The 25,861-nt window shown below is 57.8% G+C and overlaps 7 protein-coding genes across 7 annotated transcripts; 4 read left to right on the plus strand and 3 right to left on the minus strand.

Moving 5' to 3' along the window:
* Positions 1 to 1,957: 1,957 nt before the first annotated feature.
* L226DRAFT_337927 (uncharacterized protein) lies at positions 1,958 to 4,289 on the minus strand. Its single transcript, XM_067674053.1, has 2 exons — positions 2,075 to 4,289; positions 1,958 to 2,016 (listed from the first exon to the last, which is right to left on the minus strand). Exon 1 carries the CDS (start codon positions 3,988 to 3,990, stop codon positions 2,128 to 2,130), a length of 1,863 nt encoding a protein of 620 aa, XP_067538538.1. The 5' UTR covers positions 3,991 to 4,289; the 3' UTR covers positions 1,958 to 2,016; positions 2,075 to 2,127.
* Positions 4,290 to 6,210: 1,921 nt separating this feature from the next.
* Positions 6,211 to 10,377, minus strand: L226DRAFT_337925 (uncharacterized protein). Its single transcript, XM_067674052.1, has 4 exons — positions 9,732 to 10,377; positions 8,982 to 9,575; positions 6,655 to 8,928; positions 6,211 to 6,600 (listed from the first exon to the last, which is right to left on the minus strand). The coding sequence occupies exons 1-3, from the start codon at positions 10,188 to 10,190 to the stop codon at positions 6,676 to 6,678; spliced, it is 3,306 nt and encodes a 1,101-aa protein (XP_067538539.1). The 5' UTR covers positions 10,191 to 10,377; the 3' UTR covers positions 6,211 to 6,600; positions 6,655 to 6,675.
* Positions 10,378 to 11,497: 1,120 nt separating this feature from the next.
* On the plus strand, positions 11,498 to 12,654 carry L226DRAFT_458575 (HAD-like protein; the record flags this gene model as incomplete). Its single annotated transcript, XM_067675450.1, has 3 exons — positions 11,498 to 11,566; positions 11,623 to 12,253; positions 12,314 to 12,654. The coding sequence occupies 3 exons, from the start codon at positions 11,498 to 11,500 to the stop codon at positions 12,652 to 12,654; spliced, it is 1,041 nt and encodes a 346-aa protein (XP_067538540.1).
* A 403-nt stretch (positions 12,655 to 13,057) lies between these two features.
* On the plus strand, positions 13,058 to 15,264 carry L226DRAFT_458108 (alcohol oxidase; the record flags this gene model as incomplete). The annotated part of the gene is made up of 7 exons (XM_067675423.1): positions 13,058 to 13,172; positions 13,225 to 13,306; positions 13,364 to 13,524; positions 13,597 to 13,703; positions 13,836 to 14,037; positions 14,092 to 15,092; positions 15,145 to 15,264. 7 exons carry the CDS (start codon positions 13,058 to 13,060, stop codon positions 15,262 to 15,264), a joined length of 1,788 nt encoding a protein of 595 aa, XP_067538541.1.
* A 237-nt stretch (positions 15,265 to 15,501) lies between these two features.
* L226DRAFT_337986 (uncharacterized protein) lies at positions 15,502 to 17,103 on the plus strand. Its single transcript, XM_067674054.1, has 3 exons — positions 15,502 to 15,654; positions 15,709 to 16,231; positions 16,292 to 17,103. The coding sequence occupies exons 2-3, from the start codon at positions 15,792 to 15,794 to the stop codon at positions 16,863 to 16,865; spliced, it is 1,014 nt and encodes a 337-aa protein (XP_067538542.1). The 5' UTR covers positions 15,502 to 15,654; positions 15,709 to 15,791; the 3' UTR covers positions 16,866 to 17,103.
* Positions 17,104 to 18,172: 1,069 nt separating this feature from the next.
* L226DRAFT_611147 (Rad4-domain-containing protein) lies at positions 18,173 to 22,119 on the plus strand (the record flags this gene model as incomplete). The annotated part of the gene is made up of 10 exons (XM_067686242.1): positions 18,173 to 18,408; positions 18,459 to 18,588; positions 18,647 to 19,445; positions 19,504 to 19,859; positions 19,922 to 20,473; positions 20,537 to 20,618; positions 20,685 to 20,740; positions 20,855 to 20,941; positions 21,008 to 21,205; positions 21,337 to 22,119. 10 exons carry the CDS (start codon positions 18,173 to 18,175, stop codon positions 22,117 to 22,119), a joined length of 3,279 nt encoding a protein of 1,092 aa, XP_067538543.1.
* On the minus strand, positions 22,089 to 25,357 carry L226DRAFT_532725 (GCD14-domain-containing protein). The gene is made up of 8 exons (XM_067680318.1): positions 25,216 to 25,357; positions 24,889 to 25,159; positions 23,794 to 23,896; positions 23,293 to 23,390; positions 23,151 to 23,209; positions 22,989 to 23,079; positions 22,301 to 22,908; positions 22,089 to 22,246 (listed from the first exon to the last, which is right to left on the minus strand). Exons 1-8 carry the CDS (start codon positions 25,216 to 25,218, stop codon positions 22,211 to 22,213), a joined length of 1,269 nt encoding a protein of 422 aa, XP_067538544.1. The 5' UTR covers positions 25,219 to 25,357; the 3' UTR covers positions 22,089 to 22,210.
* Positions 25,358 to 25,861: the final 504 nt, after the last annotated feature.

Below are 25,861 nucleotides of genomic sequence, written 5' to 3' on the forward strand. Positions count from 1 at the left end.
CATGGCGCCTCACGTGCAAGCGTGACTCCGTAACCCACCAAACCTCTCCCCCTCCCCCTCCCTCTTGCTTCTTCTCCTTGGGCTCCAGCTCGCTTTATGGAACCCTCTCTCAGATCTCGGACATGAATGCCAATGCCCTTCCATTGATTCAGTCATCGGTCACGGTCACATCAGTCATCCCCGCCCCCCAGACATGCTTGCTCTGTGCTACGTCTACGCGTCTTTTTGCTTTCGGTGCTTGTTGTGTTCTTGGCTTTTTACTCTACCCACGCTCGTCTAATACTCTGTTGTCGACCGCAGCGCCTCCCCTGCCCTACCGACCGGGGCCGCTTGCGGCGTGTAATCCTATTATGGAGGTTATCCATCCCTCTCTTTACCCCGTCCTCCCTTCATTTATGTGCTGCAGGTACGTACCATCCCTCCACGTCTGTCCGAAAGACGTGCTAGCTACCAAGCCTCCCAGCCGGTCTCCCCTTGAGGCAGCCTACGGCGCGTTTTACGACGTGCCGGGGGCGCCCTCACCTCTAGGAGGAGACCTGGCTTGCGCCGGCCGCAGTGGAGCTGCCACGGGGCGGGCGTGCAAATGCTCGTCCGTGCGGATCCTGCGCGCCGTGTGCGCCCGTTGTCCGTGCTGGGCGGGAGGCGAGAGTAAGGAAAGTCGAGTGGTATCATGACTAGCCCCAGTGGGGACTCCTGCCGATGCGAGGAACGTGCCGGAATTTGGGGTAGTATATGGGGCCGACATCTATGCTTGCGTTCGCATGTAACTGATGTTGTGTTGACTGTAGTCTGTAGATATATCGGTTCTGTCTGCAGGATGCATTTTGTTATGGGACCTCGAGTGTTCAACGTTCGACGCTGGTGTCCAATCATACTCTGCAATATTCAATGCACTGATCAATGTGTCCTCACGGCCACGTCTGGTCGTGGTCCCTGCCACCTGGCATGCATAGTCGTCACAAGCAGGAAGGAAATACGTCGGTACCGGCTAGCAACATTGATCGTAAATATTTGAATGCGCGTAGCAAACTGTGCCTTCTCCTCGATCGACAGCTATCTTGACATCCTGACTTTTAAGCGGTACGGGGACGATTGTCCCATGTACGGGCCACTGGACCCTGCATCTCCCTTGCATGCCTCGAATATTCATCCGCTTGTGGCGCCGCGACCCTGACTCCGCGACGTCCCGCACAAGACAGCGAAACTATAGGGACGAGCCTAACAAGACCGCGACGGCGGCGCACTGCAAGCATATGGCCAGAAGGCGTGCCTGAATCCCCGTCACCCAAACTGACCGAGCGAACGAGATTCGAATGCAACAACGGTGTATATAAGTTACGCTCCGTAGCACGCCGACCCGAGGTCGACGCCCACGAGCAATGCTAATACATCATCACGGTACACGTACATATATGTACTGTATTTCTCCAACAACAACTACTAATCATGCCATCTACAGCGCCGCGCCGGTCTAGCCAACGTCCCGCGCGCGGCGCGCGCGAAAAGGGGTAAACAGGGAAGCGTGAAGGGTATACAGGTCCCATCCTGGTCCGCGCCACATATGTATATGGGCGGTAGTACAGTTCGACCCCCTGGACCCAAGTAGCCCCAGTACAATGTGTACGGTATGTACGGCGTGAGACGTCGTAATCATGAAGCGGACGGAGCCTTGGGAAAGCACCAGAGGGGGTTGCGAAGAGGCAGAGCAGGAGGGGGAGAGAAGGTAAGGTATGCACAGAAGCGGAGGCGTAGTAATGCACCGTTCGAAAGCAGGAAAGCAAGAAATTATTATGGGTAGTGAAAGAAGGTGTGGGAGCCCGTACCCGCAGGGAGGGAAGGGGGACATTTGCGCGCAATGCGAGGGAAGGTGCCTGCTGGCCGTCGAGACCAGATGGAGATGCGCGGTCTACGACGGCCAGCGAGACGTAGCTAGTGACACTGAGCAGGAGATGATGGTGGCGTAGAGTAGCAGCAGACAGACAACAAGTTCAAGGCGTGCTCAACAACAATCAGAAGCTAGAAAGTCACTACTCGTCAGCATGCATGCAGCGCGCGACAAGACCAAAGGACTCACCAATAGCAAACATGAGATCATAGCGAGGCGTCTCCAAACACGAAATTGTCCGTTTACATGGCTGCCCCAACCCCCGACCCTCCACTGAGCACGCTAAGACGTGTGCCAACAGAGGAGCGCGCGCGATAGCTACTGATGCGCTTCTTAGCCAGGAACGCAGGGAGTTCCTCCTCGACTGCGCGCATGCAATCGACTGGAATAAGGCCCTGCACGCCGGCGCCGACCTTCTCCGCGACCGCCCAGCCGTCGTCGAAACGCTTCAGTACGCGCACCTCGTCCCCAGGGTTGACCGCCATCTCATCATCCATCGACGGCACGAACGAGCGCTGGATCGTCTCAACGGGGGTAAAGTGCTGGGGTACGGAGTTCTCTGTCGACGCAGACTGCGGGCGAATGATCTCGGTGAAGTCTGCGAACGGGTTCTCGTTCTCGGCCAAAGGCGAGTGCGCCTCTTCAGCGGTGTAGAACGCCGATCCGAGCATGGAGCTCTTCACGGAACCGCTGACAATCTCGGAGGCCCTGCTCTCTGCGTCATCCATCGGCGGCTTGGGGAACGAAAACGTCTCGGAAGGCGAGAAGGGGCGGACGGAGAACGGAGATGAGCAGTCCAACCCATATGGCGAGCCTTCCGTAGCTGCTGCTGGAGGAAGAGCGACGAGATACTGCGAATTCTGGGAAGCGGGACGGCTGCCGCCGGCAGAGGAGGCTGAGTGGACGCTTGACCGGTCACCCTGGCTACGGAATGTGGGCGATGAAGCGGATTCGACGGTGTGTGCGGCAGCGGGAACGACGGTGATCGAGCCGCTCAGGTCGCTCGGCCAGACCTGCGTCGTTTGCTGAATCGACACCGACACCGGAACGTCGAAAGGATTGGGGTTGGGGGTGAAAACCTGTCCGCGGTCGAAGCTGGTGGCGAAGCTGCTACGGTTGGACTGGGTGCCAGGAGCTGGACCGTCCTTGTCGCTGTAGTCTCTCTGTGCGTCCGAGCCGCCTCCCGCGAACCATTGCTTGCGGCGGTTGATGCGCGCAGCAACTGCACGGCGACGGACGCAACACAGGAGGAGCATCAGGGCGAGCAACGCTGCGATGACGGAGATAGCGACGATGATACCGGTGGACACTCCGTGGCTTCTAGAGGCTGATTCGACAGTCCCAGTGGGATTGGAGGTACCAGCACTGCTCGTGCCTGTAGTCTCACCAGGGTAGAGCCCTGTAGACGTCCCAAAACCATGACCAGCAGTCGCTACCGACGTGACACGGGCAGCACTGCCGGTGACGCTAACACTGCTACCAGTCTCCCCAGCAGCATCGCTGCTACTGGTGACTGTGACGAACGCTTTATCGCCATTGGCATTGATGACCACAGAGAGGTTGCCTGTGCTTGAAGCATCGCTGAGGCCTTGTGGGGAACTGCCAGTGGCGGAAGGGTCGCTCCCGGCGTCCGAGCCGTCCGGGGAAGAGCCGGAGGGATTGGAGGATCCGGAAGAATCGGCAGAAGAAGCCGAAGGAGATGTGGGGGAAGTTGCAGCTGGACTGGGATTCGAGCCGTCAGAGCCGTTAGAATGGCTCGCACCATTGCTACTGCCGTTGTTGCCAGATTCACCACCTTGCGGATCACCACTGCTTCCGTTCCCACTGCTAGACGGAGACGCGGGGTTGGAGGGGCTCGCGGTAGTGGGGGTAGAAGTGGGAGTCGGGGCTTGAGTGGGGGTCGTGGAGGTCGTCGCGTGCTGGCTGGAGGTCGAGGTCGTCCTGGGTTTGCCCGCAATGATTGGTGTAAGGATGGGGTCGAGGAGGGGGCTGAGGAGGGGGATGGATGGGAGGGAGAAGGGTAGGTCGATGAGTGCGGGGTCGCGTTCTTCGAGACCTTGGACACGTCTGTGTCGGTGCTGCATTCCGCGACGTACTTGGTGCATGCTGGGCAGGTGCGCGCAGTGGGCTTTATACCAAGTACTCTGCGTTGAGAATGAACGTGAGGCAAAGGAGTGTGGTGCCGGCCAGCGTACCGCTGGCGACGGACAAGGAGCAGGGACCGCTCAGCTGCGCGGAGGTGGCAGTGGGAGGAAGAGCACGAAGGAGGCGGAATGGGAACGAGCGAGATGAGGCCTTCTCTAATGGTCCCGACGCGAGTGATATGCCTTCGCTTGTCACACGCGGTTATTCCTGGGATTAATGTTCTTGCCGCCCATCAGCAAGCCGCCGTCAGATCGACTTCAGATTTAATGTTCCTTCGCTACTGGTAAGCGTTCTTGCCGATAGTGTCTCCCTCCGTGCCGCTCCCCGAGGATGCGATTTGGCTCCACTTTGCGGTGCTTGGGTCATCTGCAGGCGTCGGTCGATGGCGGGCTTGTCGCGAGCAACCTGTGGTCGTGATGCCACCGCTTCTAGAGAGGCTCGGATGAGTACCACGACCTTCAAGCACGTGTGTACCAAAAGTGATGTAAAAAGCTAACCGAACTCTTGCAGGAGGAAGCCGTGCAACGTGTAGAAGCTGAGGCTTTCGGGACGAACAAGACGGACTATAGGAAGCTTCAATCGCACCGACTAATTGGGCAACTCCCAGGCGCTGCTTCTCGAGCTCGGTTGCAACAAAGCCTCGTCGATGCACTGGGCAGTCGGTCAGCACCATGTGGCCTGCGACGTCATCTGGGCCATCCATGTCAGTATGGTGAGTCCTGATCCCGTCTCAGTGTGCCTGGTCGTCGTCGTCGTCGCAACTGTGACATACTGCGCCAAGTGATGTTGCAAATCGCAGACCCTGTGCACGGTGCAATGCTGCATGCATGGGCGCGGGTCCGGGGACATGATCCGTGTGTGGGTATTCGGTGGGTATGATCCATGATATCTCCAGCGGCCGTGGGCCGCGACGGGAGTTTTGGTGCGCCTGCGTCGGTCGCACCTCCGACAGCCTCGTGGGCTGCTCGAGACGTGGCTTCGAAGCTCGCACGATAATTTCTCGTAGCATGTTCGCCCCTTCGCACAGCGCAATAGCCTGTTCTACAGACACCGAAAGAGGCAGAAGCTGCGCACTAACTGAAGGGGCGTGCGATGGTGCGTCGGCTCGGGTAGCATTCTTGGCTCGGCGGTCGATTCTCGATGGGAAGTCGGGCCACGCACCGTCTCACGAGATGTGTGCAGGGTCAGGCAGGGTCTTGGTGGCGCATTGGGTAGTGGAGCAAGGACTGAGGAAAGCCGGGGCATCCGAGTGGACCGCGTCTGCATGCGGAAGACAATGTGAAGGGGCGAAGCTAGGGAGACGCGGTGCAGCGTCTCATATACACGCTCCAGCTGTCCCGACTACGCAGGACCAGTGCACCGATTGACAGTACTCTGACATGGACTCGACCGGGCTGCCTGATTGTACCTCTTCCTTCTCCGTAGTTGACCTTCTTGCAACCGATTTGCATGTCAGATTGCCATGCGCGGACATAACGCGGACGCACAGGACTTGCAATGTTGCCCCACCCCTGGCAACACGACGAATAGACATATGCATCGTGATGTCCTAGTCCGGAGCTTCCTAGATACCTCCGGTACATGCGTGAATCGCCGGTCAGGTGGGACGCACGCGACGAATGGAATTGTGAGAACGAGGTAGTTCGAAGGACAGGTAGCGCACGCCGCAGAGAGTACCGACGTGCCACCCTGAAGGGAAGCCCATAGCTAAGTCCTCGTGCAGGGTCTTGTGGACAGAACGGAGAAGTGTTGCAGGCCTGCAGATCGTTTTGAGAGCTGCCAACGTCTGCTCGGGACCGGGGGCACCGGGGAAAGCATGTCGTGCGCTGAGGACCGCTCTGACCCCCGATTCATCGGCGGTATGACTCTTGGGGACATTGTGCAAGTCCTTGGCAGATCGTCAGAGGTCTTTTCAGACGTTCTCATATACACTGAAACGTGGGACCATCACATTACCCTTCAGTCACATCAAACATACTTTTGAAGAAGATGTCAGTGAGAGAAAACTCAAGGCGATCGGCCACGCACCATCGGACAATAACCTCCAGCGACATCTCCGCATCAAAGGCCTTGCAACGCATCGCGCGCCCAAGGTCGGGACTAGGAAGCGAACTACAGTTTCGGATTGTGTGTTAATTAGAACGGCGTCGTGGTTCGTCGTTTGGACATCATCCCATTACATTGCTATACCTAATTAGCAAAAGGTACTCTGGGGCGGCTCGTCATATCATGCATGAAGCCCATAAACATACGTGCAACTTCGGATCAGGATACAGGATGAGAGTTGGAAGAGAGGCGCGGAGAGAGAGTTACTTAAACAGAGACTGAGAAGAGGAAGGCAGACGGGAGACACGACACGCAGCGCTATGTGCACAACCCCCACGGTGCTGCCGCTCTGCGTGCAAGGGCCAAGAATGAACCTGAAAGGAAAGGATCTACGAACTGTCCGGCTATGGTGATGCGATACCAGAACGTTGCGGTAGGGATTTGAACATGGGGACGTGGAACTGCAAGTCATATGGCTCGGCGAGTTGTGGGGTGCCGAGAAGTGAAAGGGGCTGTTCTACAGTCTAGGCGGCAGATCGTATCAGCATCGACGAAGTCAGGTGGAACAGGAGACGTACCCAGAAACGTGCACAACAAGCTCATCTATGGGAGAAGATCTCGGTGATAGTACGACGTCGCTCCTTACGGGCAGCGGAGTACGACACCGTCGTAGCGAGACTTCTCCGCACCGCGTCGACAGGACTGCCTTCGCCACGGCTGTTCTCAAGGGATGCTCTCGGACGCGAACTGATCGTCCTCGAGCGGGTCTCTCGCTCCGATTCTGAGCCAGACTGTGAAGAAATAGGGGCTACAGCACGGGACGACACATCAGCAAACGCGGAACTCAAAGACACTTTGCGACTCTTCGCACCCCTCTCATGCTGCTGTTGGATGCCACTGAGCGTCGTGGACACTGACGATGTCGTCGGACGCGAGAATGTCACGCCGTTCGTCCGAGTCGAGCTGTTTGACTCGCTTCGGAGCAACGGGAACGGAGCCACCCCGCTATCGGGAGACATGGTCACTGTGGCCGTCGTAAGGGCTGTGGTGGGATTCGACGGCTTGATGGCGGGCGTGAATGGAGTCGATTCGGGGCGGATAGTGATATTAGAGCTGGCTGAGATCTTGCGCCTGCTCAGCTTATCCGCGGCGTCCTGGGAAATGAGTGACTCTGACGGGAGGGTGGGGAGAGATGGTGGAACAGCAACAGGGGGCAGGGACCGACGCTCCGGGAAGGAAATGTGCGATGTCCTTGACACCGGGGTCGGGGAAGGCTCATAGTCCACTACATAGCGGTCTTCTGCGCTGAAGGACGTGGATATGGGTTCCGGACGGTCTCGCGGGGCATAGAGACGACGAGCAGCCGACGAGGACCCCGAAATGGGCGCTGCCTGTCGAACAGTAGCAGGAGTGCCGTCATTCGCGTCGTTCACGCTCCGCCCTTCGCTGCTGGAGGTACCGGTCGAACTGCGCAGGTTCGTGCTGTTCATGGAAGATGGTGGGCGCGATCGCGTAGTACCGTTCCTTTCCAAGCTAGAGAGGCCCGAAAGCCTGATGGTCTCTCTTCCCGGTTCCCAGCTCCGTCTCGCCTCCCTGCTACGCCGACCGTCTGCGTCGCGCGCACTCGTTGGAGAGATGTCAGGGGTCATCCTCCGGGTCACCTCCTCGTCCAAGCTGTGCGTCCGGAAGTGCTGATTTCCAGAGGTGACGTCGCGCAGTATCTTCCCTACCCCAAGCAGGAAGCCTGTCATATTCCGCACGATCTCATCGCTGACTCGGAGGTTCTCCCTGTGGTCCGCTCCCACCTCCCTCCATAGCTCCGGCAGGTCTACACTGTTCTTCGAGTCGGCAAGCTCGGCGTCTATCTGCGCCTCCAATGCCTTGTTCGTGCCGTCCTTGAGCATGGCGTTCAGCTTGTCTAACGCATGCACAAGGTGCTGGGAGCTCTGGAAGACTTCAGGGATCGTGGTGGTGGTGGTCTGACCCATGGGGGGTAGGCGCGACAAGTGAGACTCGAAAACGGAAAGCGCCTCAAGCATCAGCCTGCGATGGTCGGAACTGGACTCTCGCATGCCGCTCTGTGCAGTAGCCGAGCGAACAGTACTGAAGGGAGATGATCTGTCGAGGGAAGACATACGACGGATGTCTTCGAGGTGCCTGTCAGGAAGGTTGTATGTCGACCTATAAGAGCGCAGAGCGGGAGGCGCTGTTCTTGGAGGCGGATCATCATGGTGGAGGGCGGCCATGGATGTACCAGGACGAGGGGCGATCCCGCTCGTCGGTCTCGGCCGGAAACCAGAGTTCAGGGGAGTCTTCGGATTGAGAGGTGGTCCAATTCCCTCACTCACTCGACTATTGCCCTCGTCTATGCTCGAATCGAAACTCGAGTCCAACTCAGACGCCAGGGCCGAAGACGCTCCCGTCGACCGTGTTCGTCGCTGTGGCACCGGTGCGTGTAACTGACCGTTGGACGACGTGAACACATCCTCGTCCTTCCTTTTCGTGAGTCCTGCAGCCCTGAGTCCTTCGCCGATCAAGCTCCGCCCTCCAACGGTCCCTAACAGACCTTCGGAGCTTCCGCTACGATGACCCTGGCGTCTCCCCGGATTATCGAACGACTCGTCAGGAAGTTCCCGGGAGGGAGAGGACAAGTCTTCCGACCACCGCATCTGGTGATGTTTCCGCGTCAACTCTCGCTCGCGCACCGTCGAGTAGCGGGACTGTCCCAGTCTTCTAGGCGAACCGGGAGGATCTGAAGTCGAAATACGATTCTTCCGTGGAGAGGGTGACGCCCGCCCCAGTTCAGCGCGGCTGGCCAACCGATGAGGGGTGGCAGGCTCGACATTTGGCGGCTGCACACATAGTTCATTGGGCGATGACTCTGATATTCATAATTTATGCGTACCTTTTCGTCAGATATTTTCCTGTCCCTGAACTCGCGGGGTAAAGGCTGCCTCCCCTTCTTCCCAGCTGTAGGGCTCCTCCTGGACGACGCCACCGCAGCCAAGGCAGCAGCTGTGACATCTTCATCATCCGAACGACCGTACGTATCATCCGCGGACAGAGCCATAGAGACACGTTTGCTGCGAGGTGTTCGTGAGGGCCCTGGTTCCGCACGGTCCTTTTCTCGGGCTGTCCGCATTTTTCCAGGTGAGGCTGGCGCAGAGATGCGACGCTGTCGTACAGATGCCGCATCCTGAAGTTCTGAATATGACGTCGGCGGTGGTGGCGTAGTTCTGCCATCGGAGGAAGTAGAATATTGAGAATGGTGGTAGCTCTCGCGCTCAGTTTCGGATCCAGAGAGCTGAGTCTCACGCCGTCGACCGTTACTTGCAGGAGCTACAACAGACGGAGGCCGGCTCTGGGACGATGAGAGACGGGAAGAGGACGTGGCAGAAGATGAAGAAGAACCAGCTGTTGGGGGCGAAAGTGGGGATCGCGAATGGTTCGAAGGAACAGGTGAGCCCAGACGCGAGATGGAAGAAAGCTTGTCCAACACCTGTAATATACATGCGCCATACCCAAGAGCAGAGGATTATGGATTGACGACCGCAGGAACGGGTTGCGCAGCATCAACAGGAGTATGGTGCCCATCGAGGTGATCGGTAGCATATGAGGTCAATATATGCGCATCCCCAATAAGTGACAGACATACCATACGATTCCTCTGTGTCAGGCTCTTCACTCTCTGCAAGGCCGCCTGGTTGTCTGGCGTGCCCTTGGAAGACGACCGTCTCCGGTCGTCAGAAAGCCGCGCCGTGTGATCCTCATCATTCTCGTTCTCATCTGCATCGTCCTCGTCTTCTATTACAGATGACCTCTTCTTGCTGTAGCCATGAGACTTGTCACCGACGCCGCCAGACATGCTGGAGTTGGACTTGGAGCTGGGCGTTCGGTGACGGAGACTGCCGGCGTTAGTACTGCCTTCGCCGACGCTTCCGCTCCCCGTGGAGTTGGTAGCCGGAGGAGATGGGAGGCCAGATGCGTTGGAAGATGTACTAGGGCTGGGTGGTTCAGGGAGATCAGGAAGCGCAGGGGGCGTTGAACCAGCAGACCCAATGAAAATTGCCGACAAAGGACGAGACTTGGAGGCCTGCACGGGGCGAGGGGTCATCGGACGAAGCTGGGCAGACAGATGGTCATGAGAAACGAGGGGCGGGCTGAACGAAGGACGAGAGCGAGAGCGCCGTCGGCGTCGCAGACGGCGAGGACGGCGGCGAGGGTGAAGTGAAGAGACAAGTTGCGTACCGCGGGCGTCACGATCATCCTCGCTGATACCTCGTTTCCATGCGCTCTCCCGCGCTCAGCGACGAGATCGACGACCTCCGCCGCATAATCCTCGTCTTTATTCTCCTCTGGCTTCCCTCGACACGACTTCCGTTGTTCAGCTCAGCTGCCGTGTTCTCCTCTGCGTCTCCGAGCGTCCTATATCCGGTCGCCGCCGTCTATGGGCACCACCGCTCACCCAGCTGGATCCAGTAACCGGTGCTGGAGCTGTACCGTACGCACTGCGCAGCACACCTCGTCTCTCATGGCTGCCAAACGTGACTACATGCGCGCCCATCTATCCCCACAACGGCTCGGGCTTTCATACGTGAAGTCCTGCGGGTATTCTAGACGGTGTCGTTCTTTACGTGTCCCCAGCTGGTCCCCTCGCTAGGGCGGAGTAAGTACGTCTCATCATCAGCGTGTCGGCAACATCAGCGTCGTTCGATTTCAAACCATTGTTCCCGTCTGCATCGCAAGGTAAGTGTCCATATTTCCGGCAGAGAGTACTAGAGATAGAGCTCACATTTATAGGATCACTATCAACGAAAAGTTGCACTCGCCGTGCAAGCAGAGGTTTGGAATCAAAAACCAGTATATCGCTACGAAACCGCCGTTTGCGTCTTGAAGCTTGGAGGGTTAACACCTGAGACGTGAATGACTCGCCGTGTTCCTTGCACTCAGCTCGAGACGCGCATCGTGGTTAACCGGCGCGTCCGCAAACAGATTTCATCTCGAAGGGCTCAGCCTGCTCAACACCCAATGAGTGAGTCAGACCGTGCATGCTGAATAGCATCCCAGTCAGGTCCAGCCTCAGCCGCAGCGCGGGAGTTACTGTTTGGTCTACCCGTTGCATTCCAATCAGGTCCAGCCTCAGGAGGTGTGCCAACCACAAGCGCGGGAGTTACTATGAGTCTGACCGTGCATGCTGAATAGCATCCCAGCCAGGTCCAGCCTCAGGAGGTGTGCCAGCCGCATCGCGGGAGTTACTGTTTGGTCGACCCGTTGCGTTCCAGACGGCCTCGCGGTGAACCCAGCCTCATGTGGGGTAAAGGCATACAAGGACGGGCCCTTGCTCTCTCTCGTTCCCCACTTACAACCACAACGTTCCCAAACGCACCTGCCAGTCAGACTTCACTCGTATACGCAGCTAGAATGTCGTACAACGGCCACGTTCAAAACGTCCAGGCGACGTTTACTGCCGATGCAGTTCTCTTTGACATGGTGAGCATCGCGCACTCTATGAGGTTTCCTCGTGCGCTTAATCAACGTTGACTCAGGACGGCACCCTCACCGACTCCATCGCCGCCGTCGAGGCCGCATGGGGCAAGGTCGCTCAGGACATCGGGCAGGACCCAGCCTTTGTCATCGCCGCTACCCACGGCAAGCGCGCCATCGACAACCTCGCCCAGTTCAAGCCGCACATCAAGGCGCACGAGATGGAGGCTGAGGTCCAGGAGTTCGAAGAGTCCATCTTGTTCTTCGCCGACGCCTATTCCAAGCACGGCCCTGTGTCCCGCGAGCTATCCCCTCTCCCCTCGGGCGCAGCCACCCCTGCCCTCACCGCCGGCAGTTCGACGAGCTCAAACTCGTCACGCTCGTCTGGCGCGCCGTCCTTCGGTGTCTACCATACCGACGCCCGCCGCCCTTCGTCGTTCGTCCGCCGAGTCAGCAACAGGCTCTCGCTCCTCAGCTCCGAGGGCGCCTGCTGCGAGGACGTGTTCATGGAGGAGATCGACGTGACCGAGCACTGGAAGGAGGAGCTCGAGGCCAAGCACATGTTCGAGGCGTGGCAGATCGAGGCTGCAGCCGTCGACCGCTCTGTCCGCATCCTCCCTGGGGTCAAGAAGCTCATGGACTCGATCCCCAAGGGCCGCTACGCCGTCGCGACGTCCGGTGCGAAGACCTATGGTGAGTCCGTCTCTTGCTTGGAGCCTCTGTCGAACAACCACTTACCAGGTGCTTTTACAGCCTACGGTTGTATGAACCGTGTCGGCATCACCCCTCCCAAGGTCACGATCACCGCCTGCGACAAGCGGCTCAAGGCTGGCAAGCCCGCGCCCGATCCCTTCCTGCTCGCGGCGTCTGAGCTTGGCTTTGACGCGAAGCGCTGCGTGGTGTTCGAGGACTCGCCGTCTGGCATCAAGGCGGGAGTCGCCTCCGGTGCGACTGTCATTGCTGTGTGCACGAGCCACGAGCGGTCAAAGATCGAGAACTGCGGCGCGCACTTCATCGTTGATACGATGGAGCAGGTTCGCGTCATCCCTGAGGGCGAGCACCTCAAGTTCGTCCTCGTTGAAGGAAAGCAGTAGGTTCACTTGTCAATGATATTTTAGCTCATGCGCTCCCTGGAGGCGTACAGTGACTCCTGTTTCATTATGTTGTATATGCTACCTGGCAGGACAGAATGCAATCAACCTACCACAGACGCCTTCGTCAACCAAGCAGAGACTACGCGGATTGTGGATCTACTGTCGAAGACGACGACGATGGGATCACTCGGTGCGTCGCCTTGATGCGGAGGCGCTCTATCGCCGCATTCTCGGATGTTCGTAGGGAAGGGGAAGTCATGGCTTCGCAGCACCGGGAACGGTTGCCGTTGTCCACTTGACCTCTACGCATGATGCCATAGTCAAAGTCGCTTCGCCGCGCCATATATATGCTGGCCAGCCTGCTCTTCGGGCTTACTTGCGCTCTTCACTCTGTTTGCTCACGATGAAGCTCGCTAAGCAGCTCCTGCTTCCTGTCTCCTTCGCCGGGCTCTCCGCAGCCGTGATCCTCACTAGCTCGTCCCAGCTCAAGAAATCGTATGACTTCATCATCGTTGGAGGTGTGTTCTTTGTCACGTAATTCGGAGTTGTGTGGTGCTGACCGTCCCACAGCTGGTCCCGGGGGTGCGACCACTGCCAACCGCCTCACAGAGAGCCCAGGCGTGAATGTGCTACTCCTGGAAGCTGGCGGCGCGTATGTACAGCTACGGACGTGTTGCTGCGCTTTATTCTTTCTGACACACGCGCATAGGAACGACGGGGTACTTCAGATCGATGTCCCACAACTGTGTGTCACCTTGACCCCAAACACGCCATGGGACTGGAACTTCACTACCGTGCCTCAAGCTGGTCTGCTCGGACGCACGCCACCCTTCCCCCGAGGCATCGGTTTGGGTGGCACAAGTGCCGTAAGTGCGTAGCCGATCACTCATTCTGGGATTCTCGCATGTCAGATGGCTTATGGATTCCCATGTGGTCGTTCAGATTGCCTGGTGTACACGCGGGGTACCAAGTCCGACATCGATACTTGGGCTGCCCTCTCTGGTGACGAAAGCTGGGGATGGGATGGTGTCCTTCCGTACTTCAAGAAGGTGCGAATTTCCACACAAATATTCTGTCTGCTTGCGGGAAAATACATGCTTCGTCATGTCTTTCGACTATAAGCCCACTCAACTGGCTCTTCAGCTTGTCTATACGCAAGGTGTTGATATATCCTCTGACAGAGCGAGAAGTTCAATCTTCCAGTCGACGGGCACAACGTATCAGCTCAGTTCACACCCGAAGTGCACGGTTTCAACGGCATCATTGGCGTTAGCGTTCCCGGTGCGGCGCGGGCAACCGACAATCGTGTCATCGCTGTAACCCAAGAGCTTGATGAGTTCCCATACCAGGTTGACATGAACTCAGGCGAGCATCTTGGCGTTGGTACGTACTTATTGTGAGGACGAACTACAATACTCTCTGCTGATATGTTCCCAGGTTGGACCCAAGCCCTGATTGACAGGGGCGTTCGCTCGAGCTCGAAGGCATATCTTGCACCCGAGTACCTGAACCGCCATAACCTTCATGTACTACTTCATGCGCGCGTCTCGCGCGTGTTGCCCACGAACGACGCTTTCTCCTTGAACAGCGTGGAGTTCCAGGATGGCCAGAGTGGCGAATTCAAGAACCTCACTGCCAAAAAGGAAGTCATCCTATCTACTGGCGCTGTGCACACCCCCGTCATCCTCATGCACTCGGGAATTGGCGACTCCAAGGTCCTGACACCACTCGGGATCCCCGTTCTCGTCGACAACCCTTCCGTCGGCCAGAATCTGACCGACCACGTCGGTTGCAGCATCACCTTCGAAGTCAACTCTACCAAGACTCTGGACGAGACTTGGCGCAACGACTCGCTGAAGGACGCACTCCTTACGGAGTGGCGCGAGAACAAGACCGGGCTCATGGTCGACACATCCGAGAACCAAGTCGCGTTCCTCCGTCTGCCCGACGACGATCCGATATGGGAGACGCACGAAGACCCCGCGAGCGGCCCCACGACGGCGCACTTTGAGTTCCTGTTCCAAAACGGCGTCTACCCGACCAAGGAGTCCGGCAACTACTTCAACCTGCCCGTCGGTGCTGTCTCGCCCGCATCGCGTGGCTTCATCACGATCAACTCGAGCGATCCATTCGCGACCCCACTCATCGACCCGAAGCTGTTGTCAGAGGACATCGACATCTATATGGTTCGCCAGGGCATCAAGACTGGCCAGCGGTTCGTCGCGGCGAAATCTTGGGAGGGCTACTTCATTCGCCCGCTGGTGAACTTGACAAGCGACGAGGAGATCGACCAATACATACGGGAGAACGCGGTCAGCTTTTTCCACCCAGTCGCGACTGCCGCCATGTCGCCTGCGAACGCGTCTTGGGGTGTCGTGAACCCTAATCTGCTCGTGAAGGGCGTTAGGGGGCTTCGTGTCGTTGATGCGTCTGTTGTGGTGCGTATACACACTTACGAATAAAGGTCTGCTGACGAAGAGTTGTTTCTAGCCGCGATTGCCGGCGGCGCATACTTCCGCTGCTGTCTATGGAGTGGCAGAGAAGGCGGCAGATATCATCAAAGCCGCATACCCGGACCTTTTCGGTAAGGGCGTGGCTTGGAAAGCGTAGTGAGGACTTGCCAGTGGTGAATTTGATTGTTGGCTGCCGGACGCAGGAAATTATCCACATCGCGAACGCTCTTGAAAGGCGCAACCTGACAATGATACTACTCATGACACATTCGTTGAGCTGTTAGCGTCGAGGATACGTATCGTCGTCAAGCTTGAAGCATTTTGTAGGTCGTGCTGTTCGCCCCATGATGTAGTCTTCAAAGCTTCAAGCGCAGATAACAAATATTATTAAACCAAGTAAGTACCGCCTGCAGCGCCGTGACACTGGTTGCGGTGCGCATGCGCACCGCCTTCCTCGGCCGCATGGTTGGCTTCCTACTTGTGCTCATTCAACATTGTGCGCGGCTGGGTAATGCTGTGTGGGCAAACATCGCCTGTAGAAGCACTGGTGAGAAAACGACTAGTTGGGCTGCTATGTTGTTCAGCTGACATAAATACGCAGCATAGGCAGGCGGACGCGTTGGCTTTCCCTGCCTTTTAGCGTCCCCCTCACCTCTTGTCTCCCCTCCCCCCACCTCCGGATCGATGCCGTTCCCAATCTCATTTAGCTCCTTTGGCGACATCGTCACCGCCGTCGACCTCGCTCTCCGGATATCTAAAGCCCTCAGCGCCAGTACAGGATCCTCCTACGAGTACCAATACCTCATCCAGGAGCTCGATGCTCTTGCGCACGTCCTCCAGCTTGCCGATACTGCGACGCGCACGGGTATGCTCCAGCCGGACGTCGTCCGCGCACTCGTCTCCGAGATCGGGCGCTGCCGCACCGTTATGGACGCCCTCTGGGAGCGCATCCGCGGCTACCAGAAAGCCCTCGGAGGCTCGAGCAAGACGTCGGGCAAGATTTCGGGCTCGAGCTGGCGCAAGATTGGCTGGGCGCTGTTCAAGACGCAGGACGTGCAGGAGACGCGGATGAAGCTCGCGACGCACCGCGCCAATCTCACGACACTCATGACGGCGTGCAACCTGTATGGTGTTCGTGCTCACGTCCGTCGATGGCACCGCTCTAACACACGACGTATCCCCAGGTCTAACATTGACGAGCTGAAGACGCAATGCGTCCGGTTCGAGAAGACGATGCACTCACGCTTGAGCGAGCTCTACAATATCATCTCGCAGCTCCCATACAGGCTTGGCCATACCAACGACAACGCTATCACCTTCGTAGACTGGCGCGGCATCGAGACGATCCTCCCCTTGCATCTCGTAAATCACAACAGGGACCAGCTTCACGCTCTGTTGGGTGCTCTATCACTCCAATGGCCAGGACATGCAAGGTGGTGGGTCGAAAACATCCATTATTGGCTTGTTCGTGACGACACGAAGGAGGTGCTGCCGAGAGTACCGGGCTACATGGAGGTCCTCGGATCAGGAACAAGAATTCGCATGGTATATATGTGTGTCAGCAATCAATTGTCCCCGGAGATCAGCAAATCCGCTGGTGGAGGAGTCCGATTTGATTCAGAGTTTGAGATATGTACTCACTGCTACTCAAGGTACGTGTCATTGGTCGCTGTTATGGCATCGCTCAATGAATCATGCACCTTGCGCCGGCTAGACTTGGCAGTACAAACACAAATACATCGTTCCTGCAGGCTGTAGCTCTGGAATCAACTACTGATAACGTGCTCCGTATCTTCGGATCTTCGCCCGAGAATGCGACCTACCTGGTCACAATACAAGGTGGGTACATGGTCAACTGAATGTGTTGAAACTTACCAATATAGCAATCCAAAAGAGGTGGATGCGGAAGATGGAAGACCCTACTTCATGTACATCTTCCACGACCCGCTCTGCGCAGATTGCCCTACAGGTCATCTCGGGGTACCAGCTAAATGTTTCCCGCTCACGGACGTAGCGCGTCACTGCCACGAATCAGAGGTGGATCAGTCTTTGTCAACATTGATGCTCTTCCAAGGCGAAACATTCCGGTTGGACGACGACTTGATGGCGGAGGCGTTGATTTGAAGTATAGCTGCCCGAGGGCTAATCGACGAACTGTTGCATAGCACCGCGCCTTTCAATCGACAATCCCCACACGACGCCTCTCCTTCTCACGAGCTCGTTCTTCGGCACACATGCTCCCGGACCTCCTCGTATCGCTCAACGCCCAAGGTCTTCTTGTCTTCGGAAGAGTCTGCCTATCCCCGCTACTGACACCACCAGCATGCTGGCCAGAGCTGCCACACAGGGCCTTCGACCGGATCCCGATCATCCCCGTCAACGAACGGATGGAGGGGTTGGTCATTGTCGACGTGGTGCCTGCGAACGCTGGCGAGTTGTTTCGCGTCAACTGGGGAGGTCATGTGTGAGTGGAGGAGTGTTAGAGGTCGGGATTGGGATTGGGAGGAGTAGGAGGGCTGAGGGCTGAGGGATGAGGCCATAAGGGCCCCGGACCGTCAAGTTGCAACGCGTGCATTATTGCGAGTAACCGATATATTCCAGTTACTAGTTCCATTCATGATCATACACCAGACCCACCTTTCTTCATCCTTGACTTCGTAGTAGAACCTCTGGCAGTAAGTACCCGGCCTAGTGTATGCTGCTACTAGTCCCCCGGGAAGTATGGGCGCTTCTATGGGAATGTGATGTGACGTGTATCATGTGATTTCTGTCACGTCGCGTCCTGACTCAGCGGACGCGGCTCCACCGCCGGCGTTTCATCGTCACTGGCGGATTCGGACCCGGGTGCTGCACTCGTCCTCGCTCTTACTTCAAACTCGCCGTGTATCGCAGGATTATACCTCAGACTGTCTAGAAGCTTGAAGTTGTTGCAATAGCAACGAACACTTCCTCACACTATTCGGCACTAGAAACAGTCACAAGCCACAGGAAGCCAGCTAGAGTGTAACAATATTCCTCTGGAGTCCACATCGTATTGCGTGCGCGGTCTTGTCAGCTAGCACCTCATGAACATGGAAAATAGCTCCGTTCTTGGCGAAGAGAGCGAAGATGATTTCGACTGGGAGGAGGTAGAGGTTGCGCAAACCATCACACCTGCCGATGCCTCGGGAAGTGCGTCCGCCGTGGCACCCAGCTTGGGAGAGTATTACGGAGATACCCATGATACAGAGGAGGGACCCTCACAGAAGCCACACTTGGAAATAACCATCAAGACGCTGGGTAAGGCCAAGGGTGGTCCAAAGTGCGTGCCTTGTTCTTGCACGGGGTTCATGAGCTAACATGACGGTACAGGAAGAACGAGAGGGCTCTCCAGATCGCGGCAGAGCGAGCCATTCGTGTCGACTGCCATAAGATTCATACCATTTCTCTCCTTGTCAACGCGAAGATTCGCAACAAGTGGTTGAACGATCCCCTCCTCCATGTACGTCTACCATTGCATTCCGTCACCCTGTGCGATACCGATTCTGCCCACGCCGTAGGCCCGCCTCATGTCTCTCACCCCTCTCGCCCTGCAAGACTCCTTTGCCATGATCACTAAGTCGCGGTTCCCCGAACCTGCGAAGCGCGGTCGGATGTTCGAGTCTGCGATCACCCGCCTGGCAGACTGGTGGTCCAGTACGTTTGAGATCGTCCCTACCGGCCATATCCGTTCGCGCACCTTCGAAGAGGTGAACAAGACGTTGCCCCCTCCGAAGCGCGCTCCTCCACCCGACCCCAAGGGCAAGGGCAAGGCACGCGCGGTTGAGGAGGATGACGAAGACCTCGAGGAGCGGTATGGAATCGACGGGGAGCGCATACGAAGCGAAAAGAGCCTGATGAAACATGCACTCATGCGGAAAGGCTCGCGCGATACCAGCGCGCAGCTGTTCACGGCTCTCTGTCGTGCGCTGGGCATCCCGGCGAGGCTTGTCGTCAGTCTACAGAGCGTGCCATGGCAAGCCAGCGTAGGTAAGCCCAAACCGACCGCGAAGAAGAAGAAGAAGAAAACGCATGAAGGCGGCTCAGACACGAAGGGAAAGGGCAAAGCCGATGGGGCGGGTGGAGGAGACAACGATGACATGGAGGATGTGGCCATTCCTAGTTCTTCGGCAGTTGATAGCTCACGAGGGCGGACACCATTCCAAGGTAACGGTCAGCGTCTTGACGGTGCAAGTCCTACCCAATCCGACAAGGGCAAAGGGAAACAGAAAGCACCACCGGTCATCAGGTTGCGGAAGAGTAAAGGCGGCCAGAAACTTGGCTCTGCAACGACCTCGGAGGCAGAGCGTCCACGACCACGTAAGTGTATTGAAGGACGCGAATGACCGCAATGTACTCAACTCAGCTATCTTGCCAGGCGAGCGCACGCCCGATCCTGCAGACACCGCCCCGGTTTTCTGGACTGAAGTGTTTTCCCGTGCTGACACGAAGTGGCTACCAGTCGACCCTGTGCGAGTCATCGTCAACAGACGCAAAGCGTTCGACCCGACTCCTAACCCAAACGTTGCGAAACCGGACAGGCGACGGCCAGTGCGTGTTGAAAACCGGATGGTGTACGTGCTCGCGTTTGAAGAGGATGGCTACGCACGAGACGTCACCCCACGATATGCTCGCGAGTACGGCGCGAAGGTGTCAAAGGTGCAACAAGGCGGGAAGGGCCGGCGGGAATGGTGGGATCGAATACGCAACTTGGTGCAGCGACCGTATCGTTTAGTATGTCCGATCACCGTGCTGTGATGACTCTTGTACATTCTACTGACTCTTGTGGCATGTAGCAACGAGACGACTTGGAAGACGAGGAGCTCCAGGCACACCAGATGACAGAAGCCATGCCGACCTCCATGGCTGGCTTCAAAGACCATCCGCTCTACGTCCTCTCGCGTCACCTCAAGCGCGAAGAGGTCGTTGACCCGCCCGTCGAGCTGGGCAAATTCCGGGGCGAGCCCGTTTACCCCCGCGCCAACGTTCTCCAACTCAAGACGGCTGAGAACTGGATGCGCCAGGGCCGCAGAGTCGTCGTGGGCGCGCAGCCACTCAAGTGGGTCAAGCAGCGCGCCGTGACTGTGAACAAGAAGCGGGCAATCGAGGTAGCGCTTGCGGACCGGCGTGAGCGGACTGCTTCCGCGTCTGGATCTGCTCACGTCTCTGCTTCTGCTTCTGTGAACGGACGAGGTGAGGATGGCGAGGAAGACTTCGGTGATGCGGGGCTAGGTGGGGGTGATGGGCTTGCGGTCGCAGGGGAAGGGTTCGCAGCGGAGGATGGAGTCATGCAAGGTCTGTACGCGGAGCACCAGACCGAGCTTTACAAACCTCCGCCTGTTGTCGATGTGAGTCATTCCAGCTCGTGTCGTTCTCTTCGGATCGCCTTAATGAACATACGTCATATCCAGGGCAAAGTGCCCAAGAACGACTTCGGGAACATTGACTTATATGTCCCGTCGATGCTGCCGGCCGGTGCTGCATACATCCCTCGTACGTGCAGCATGGTTCTGGGTCAGTCTAACGCACTCTGACCCTTGCTTCGTCTTCTTTATATAGACAAAGGAACCGCGAAGATCGCTCGTCAGCTGGGGTTTGATTACGCAGAAGCTGTGGTATGTATTCAAGCGTTCCTCGCAGTGATCTACATCCGGAGTTGGGTTCTAGCCCCGAACCTGGACCCTAGCGATCGCATTCCATCGAGCTCATCTCATGTTTTCATCTTGCAGACAGGCTTCGAGTTCAAGAAGCGGCGCGCCTTTCCGGTGATCACTGGCATAGTCATTGCGGAGGAGAACGAATCTGCATTGTTGGAGGTGCGTATACCACGTGTCCATCTCGACCTTGCTGTATGGCTGACGCAATATTGTACGCGCAACAAGGCATACTGGGAGGCCGAACAGGAAGCCGATGCGAAGCGGCGCGCAAAGCGGCAGGAGCAGGTGATCAAGAGGTGGACGAAGCTCGTGCAAGGCCTTCGCATTCGCCAGCGGCTGGTTGAACAATACGCCGACCGCGCTCCCGCAGAAGATGCACACGCGCAGTCAGAAGCAGCGGCGGAGAAACCAACCGCGGAAGAGGTTCGTGGTCTTCTCTGTCCTGTATACTGTCTTCTCCCTTCGTCACTCCTGCCACCGCTGCGTTCTTTGTAGGGCGCTCAGGGGGACAGCGTGTGGGGTACAATGCAATACTGACGTTGTGTGTAATACAGGAGCCAGAGAAGCCTGCCGCTGGCGGATTCCTCACCGGCGTGGACGACGTCGTGCAGCCATACGCTCTACCGCGTAACCTCCATGAAGTCGTCGAACGCGCAGCTATGAGTCACGCTGCCCTGGGCGAGCTCAAGAAGGCGAACCTAAATCTCGAAGAGGAGGATGGGAGCATGGACACTGACGAGCATGTTCCCGAAGCGCCCTTCCGAGACATCAAGCTCGAGGTTCTCGAGGACAGCGAGGATGACGACGACGATGATATGATGGAAGACGTGCCCGTCGCCCCCCGATTGAATGGCGCGCCGAAGACAATGCAGGAACTCGCGGAAGAAGCCGCGCGGCGTGAAGGGCTCAATCACGAGTCGGCGGACACCGAGGAAGAGCTCACCATCGCGGCGCCAGTGGAAAAGCCCGCGACCATAATTGCCAACACCACAATTGCCAACGGACGCAACACGAGATCAGACGGCGCGAGCACCACAGGCACTTCGACTCCTCGGACGAGAGCGAAGGCGAAGGCGGGGGCGAGGGGCAGGGCTGCTGCTGGCACGTCGACGCCCCGCCAAACGCGGAAGCGGACAAGGGCACAAGCAGACTCTGACGTCGAGGGTGAAGGCAGCCAGCCGTCTCCCGCCAAGCGGCGGGCACGAACGTCTGCAGCGCCTTCGCCTGCTGTCATGCCGTCGACGCGTGTCTTGCGCGCACGCAAGCCGAAAGACGCAAGTAAGGTCCAGGAGGAGGAGGAGATGGAGGAGGCGTACCGGCGGGCCATCACGGAGTAGTATGGCCGCACTACTATCCTTATACTGCAGTAATTATGATATGATACACGTCCGACGCCAGGACGACCATCTATGTATCTAGGCATGTATCCTACACGCCGCTCTGGCCATCAGTCACTTTGGGATCCTGCGCTCACACAGTGTGAGCTGCGCGCACGATGAGTGAATTGATCGGACTTGCCTCTGTTGTTGCGGGTGGCGGCGGAGGGGTAGAATCGGTGCTAACAGTGGCGGATGTCGAGGCCGCGGCGACTTCGCTCACGCCCGGCGCTGTCGCTGGCAGCAGCACCGCGAACGTCAGGTAGGAAGTGTGACCCCGCACTTCGGGGAACGTTTTTGACAGCGTGATTTTCTGGGGCTCGGGTGCCTCTGTCGTTTCATCATCTACAGCTGGCGTTGTCTGCTCCTCGAGTTTCACAGTTGGGGCTGGCGTCTCCTCGAGTCCAACAGTGTCCTGCCCTGCAGCTGGAGCCAGGCTGTCGGTGTCCATGGCTTCTGCAGCCTCGCGCTCGTCCTGCGCTTGCACCTCCGGCGGGGGAACCTCCGCGTCCGCCTCGCTGTCGTCGGACTTGATGCGTTTTCCGTCCTTGTCCTTCGCGGCCTCCTCCTCCGCCTTGCGCTTCGCGCGCCTCTCCGCGCCCGCACGCGCGTTGGCGATCTGGCGGAGACGCTTCTCCTCGCGGCGGGCCTCGGACTGCTTCAGCCTGTCGCTCACGACGCTGATCGGGGTCAGGGCGGGCACGGACTCGACCTGGTGCGGGCGCAGGAGCGTTTCGTACATCGTGATCTCTGCGCATGTGTCGGAGTCTCTTTGTCAGTATCGCACTGGGCATACCGTGGCGGGGAGCAGCAGAGGGTGGTAGTCGCACCTGTGAAGCCTGCGTCGTTGAGTGCGGAGACTGTGCGGAGGACCTGTTCCATGCATGGGCTGAAGCAGCATATTCGCGTCGAGCGGTCTTTCTGTGCCAAGACCATCGCTCAGATGAGCAAAAGCGTGCACATAGAAAGGTTGAAATGCCACGTGGACTCACGCGAAGCGCTTTCTTTGCATGCTCGACCGCATCCCAAGGTGCAGGCAAATCGAGGAAAACTATATGGACAGGACAGAAGGCAAGGGTCGTATTGTAAGCGATACGTCGGAAGAATATCGGGTAGGGGATGGATCGCGCGCACCTGCGTCGACCGTGTCCGTGACGGTGAACCCTTCCTTGCAGACGTTCCTATGCGTGAGCATCACGATGTCGTCCATTCCGTGGCGGGTGAATTCTTCCCTGTGGGTCGTCGCACGGCGCAACGGATCGAGATGCTGATTAGCTCGCTGGGGACCCACATCGCGCACACCACCGCACACAACCAAACAAGCATCCGGTACCAAAGCACATCAGCGATGAAAGGAAGAGAGGGAGGCGGCGAACAGCAGCGACACTGTGTGTGTGCGTGCGTGCGCGCGCGGCGTGCCCGGTATCTAAAGCGAGCAATGGCAGGCCGAGCCTCGAGCCTCCGAGGGCACAGCAATGTGTATCCTCCCGCTGCGACCCAGATCCCTGGCTGCGGCCAGGGATCTGCCAGCAAGCGTCAAGCTCGAGGGTGCCCGTTCCCCTCGGTATCAGAAGGAGAAAATTGCACAGTTGATACGCTGTTACGCAGCGCACGTTTGGTGACTGAGCTACTCACCTCGCTTTTGTGGCGCGCGCTTCGTGGAACTCATATGACCAGAGGTGGCCTGTTGGGCCTATCGTCCGCGCGACGGAATGCGAGAAGGAGCCGGATCCGGTACCTGCAACCGCCGATCTGGGGTAAGTGAGTGATTAATACGAGAACGGCTGCACAGTGGTGGAAGGCGAGGGACAATCATAGGGCATGCCTCATGTACGAAACCCCGCCGCCTCTATGGTGAATGCTGCATATTGGAAAGGTGACGTAGGCGGAGAGCCTATGCATATACTCAGCATAGACCAGGGTCCAGCCAGTCCAGACTAGCGGTTCACCATAGCTAGCTGTTCGACGAAAGTCCAAGACCAAGCGGGTTCACCCCCAGCCCTGGCCCTGGCTTGTGACCTGAGAATGCAACAGCGGGAATCTTTCGTGACCTTGCAGAAACCTCTGCTGGGCGATGCCTGTGGCCAGATGATCCGTCCGATACAGCCTGAAACGCTTTGCTGGCATAACCTCCGAACTATGGCGTCCATGATGTACGTCTACTCTGAGATCGGCGGTACACACACGTCGGCCGCACGTCGTTAACAGAGCGCCGCGTAGTTTACAGAGCTATCGGCACAATCCACAGAGTAAGTTGGCATGGTGGCCTGCTACCTCGTGCACGTCAGCTTGCCATAAGGACGAGCTGGTTGTGCCGCGGGGTACTTGCGCCCGGTTTCTGTGAGGCAATGTATGCGAAGTCTCGGCGATTCCATTAGACAATGTGGCAGTCGAGTTGCTGCGAAAGTGCTACAGCGAAAATCACGACTGCGGCCTAGAGGCCTTGTAATGGCGACGCCGAAAAGAAGCATCGCACTTCCATCGAAGCAACATGGCCTGGAGCCACACTGCACATCACTGACGGCCCGACTCAACCTCCGAGACTAGCCGAGGTAGGGAAGGCTGTGGCACTTGACTCGCAGGCTCTGCGCTGATCGAACACTAGCAAGCACGAGTGCCACAAGAGCACTTCTGAGCTTGCTCGTACCAGACCGGTATGGAAGGGAGAGGGCGACGCTTTTGCGCGAAAGGGGAACCGAGGAAGACTATACAGGCGACGAAGTCACGCACCTGCTTCAATGACCTTGCTGCCTGGCCTGAGGTTGAGCCATGAGACAACAAAAGCGATATCGGCGAGATAGAGGATCTGAGTTCGATGGGGAAGGGCCAATGTCCAGAGTTCTGGGGTGGGACGGAGGAGATGGAAGAAGCCTTTGCCATTGCGAGAGCGAACCTTGGAGCCGTAGGGGACGCCAACGAGGTCCGAGTGTCTGTACACGCCGTACTTGGAATTGAGTTCTTTTCCGGGGGTAATGACGAGCGGCTGGATGATATCTCTGGTCTGATAGATGGGCGGAAGTCTGTGAATTGCGAAAGACGTAAGACGGGAAAACGTACCATCCAGGCAATTACGACATCACCCGCGGCGGCCTCGCGCGCGGTGGACCACATCGCGCAGGGAGGAACAAAGGGAGACAAGGACGTTGACGACGAGGACAAGGAGGCGTGAGGAAGACGGAGGAGGGTGTATGCGCACCAGACGGGCAAGGGAGAGATCTTGCTGAAAGCGGGATCTCGGGTGAATAGCGTGTGGGAAGATCGCAAACATGGCGGGATCTTGCCCCAGACGCGGAGACCCAGGGCCACGGCACTGGCTGCGCGGAGGACATGGCTGCTCCGAGTTCCAGTGCCACCTGCCTCGCTCGCCCGCTCAGGATGCGGTCCTCCTCCTCCTCACCCTGCCACCACCAGCCACCCGTGCACGCTGGCAGCCCCGTCTGCGTCTGCGCCCGTTCTTCCACGCTTTCGTGCGTCCGCAGCCGGCCGAGATCCGCTGAGAGCACACCCCGCGTCTGCGCACAGTTAGATCGGGCCATCCGCGTTTCTTCGGGAGCGTGATTGCCCTGCAGCAGCGCTGTCGTTCTCGCGTACGATCTCTTTCTTCCCCCCACCTGCCCCTCGTCCACCCGCTGCGAACTGCTTGGCCGTTGCCCCTTCTTTTGCTTCCGGGCGCCCGCCGAGACGCGGAGAATTCATGCAAACA

This window comes from Lentinus tigrinus (assembly GCF_003813185.1).
Source record: "Lentinus tigrinus ALCF2SS1-7 unplaced genomic scaffold L226scaffold_6, whole genome shotgun sequence".
NCBI classification, from domain to species: Eukaryota; Fungi; Basidiomycota; class Agaricomycetes; order Polyporales; family Polyporaceae; genus Lentinus; species Lentinus tigrinus.

Coding starts and splice junctions, on each gene's coding strand:
- L226DRAFT_532725 (XM_067680318.1), bottom strand. Junction 22,909..22,988: donor CAACGACGCAGGCTTCACAG/GTGCGACTACCA, acceptor ACACATGCGCAG/AGATCACGATGTACGAAACG. Junction 22,247..22,300: donor CGCCACCCGCAACAACAGAG/GCAAGTCCGATC, acceptor GTGTGAGCGCAG/GATCCCAAAGTGACTGATGG.
- L226DRAFT_337927 (XM_067674053.1), bottom strand. CDS start 3,990: ATGCACCAAGTACGTCGCGGAATGCAGCACCGACACAGACGTGTCCAA.
- L226DRAFT_337925 (XM_067674052.1), bottom strand. CDS start 10,190: ATGACCCCTCGCCCCGTGCAGGCCTCCAAGTCTCGTCCTTTGTCGGCA. Junction 9,576..9,731: donor TGACACAGAGGAATCGTATG/GTATGTCTGTCA, acceptor TGTATATTACAG/GTGTTGGACAAGCTTTCTTC. Junction 8,929..8,981: donor GGAAAATATCTGACGAAAAG/GTACGCATAAAT, acceptor CTATGTGTGCAG/CCGCCAAATGTCGAGCCTGC.
- L226DRAFT_337986 (XM_067674054.1), top strand. CDS start 15,792: ATGCCGTTCCCAATCTCATTTAGCTCCTTTGGCGACATCGTCACCGCC. Junction 16,232..16,291: donor CTCATGACGGCGTGCAACCT/GTATGGTGTTCG, acceptor ACGTATCCCCAG/GTCTAACATTGACGAGCTGA.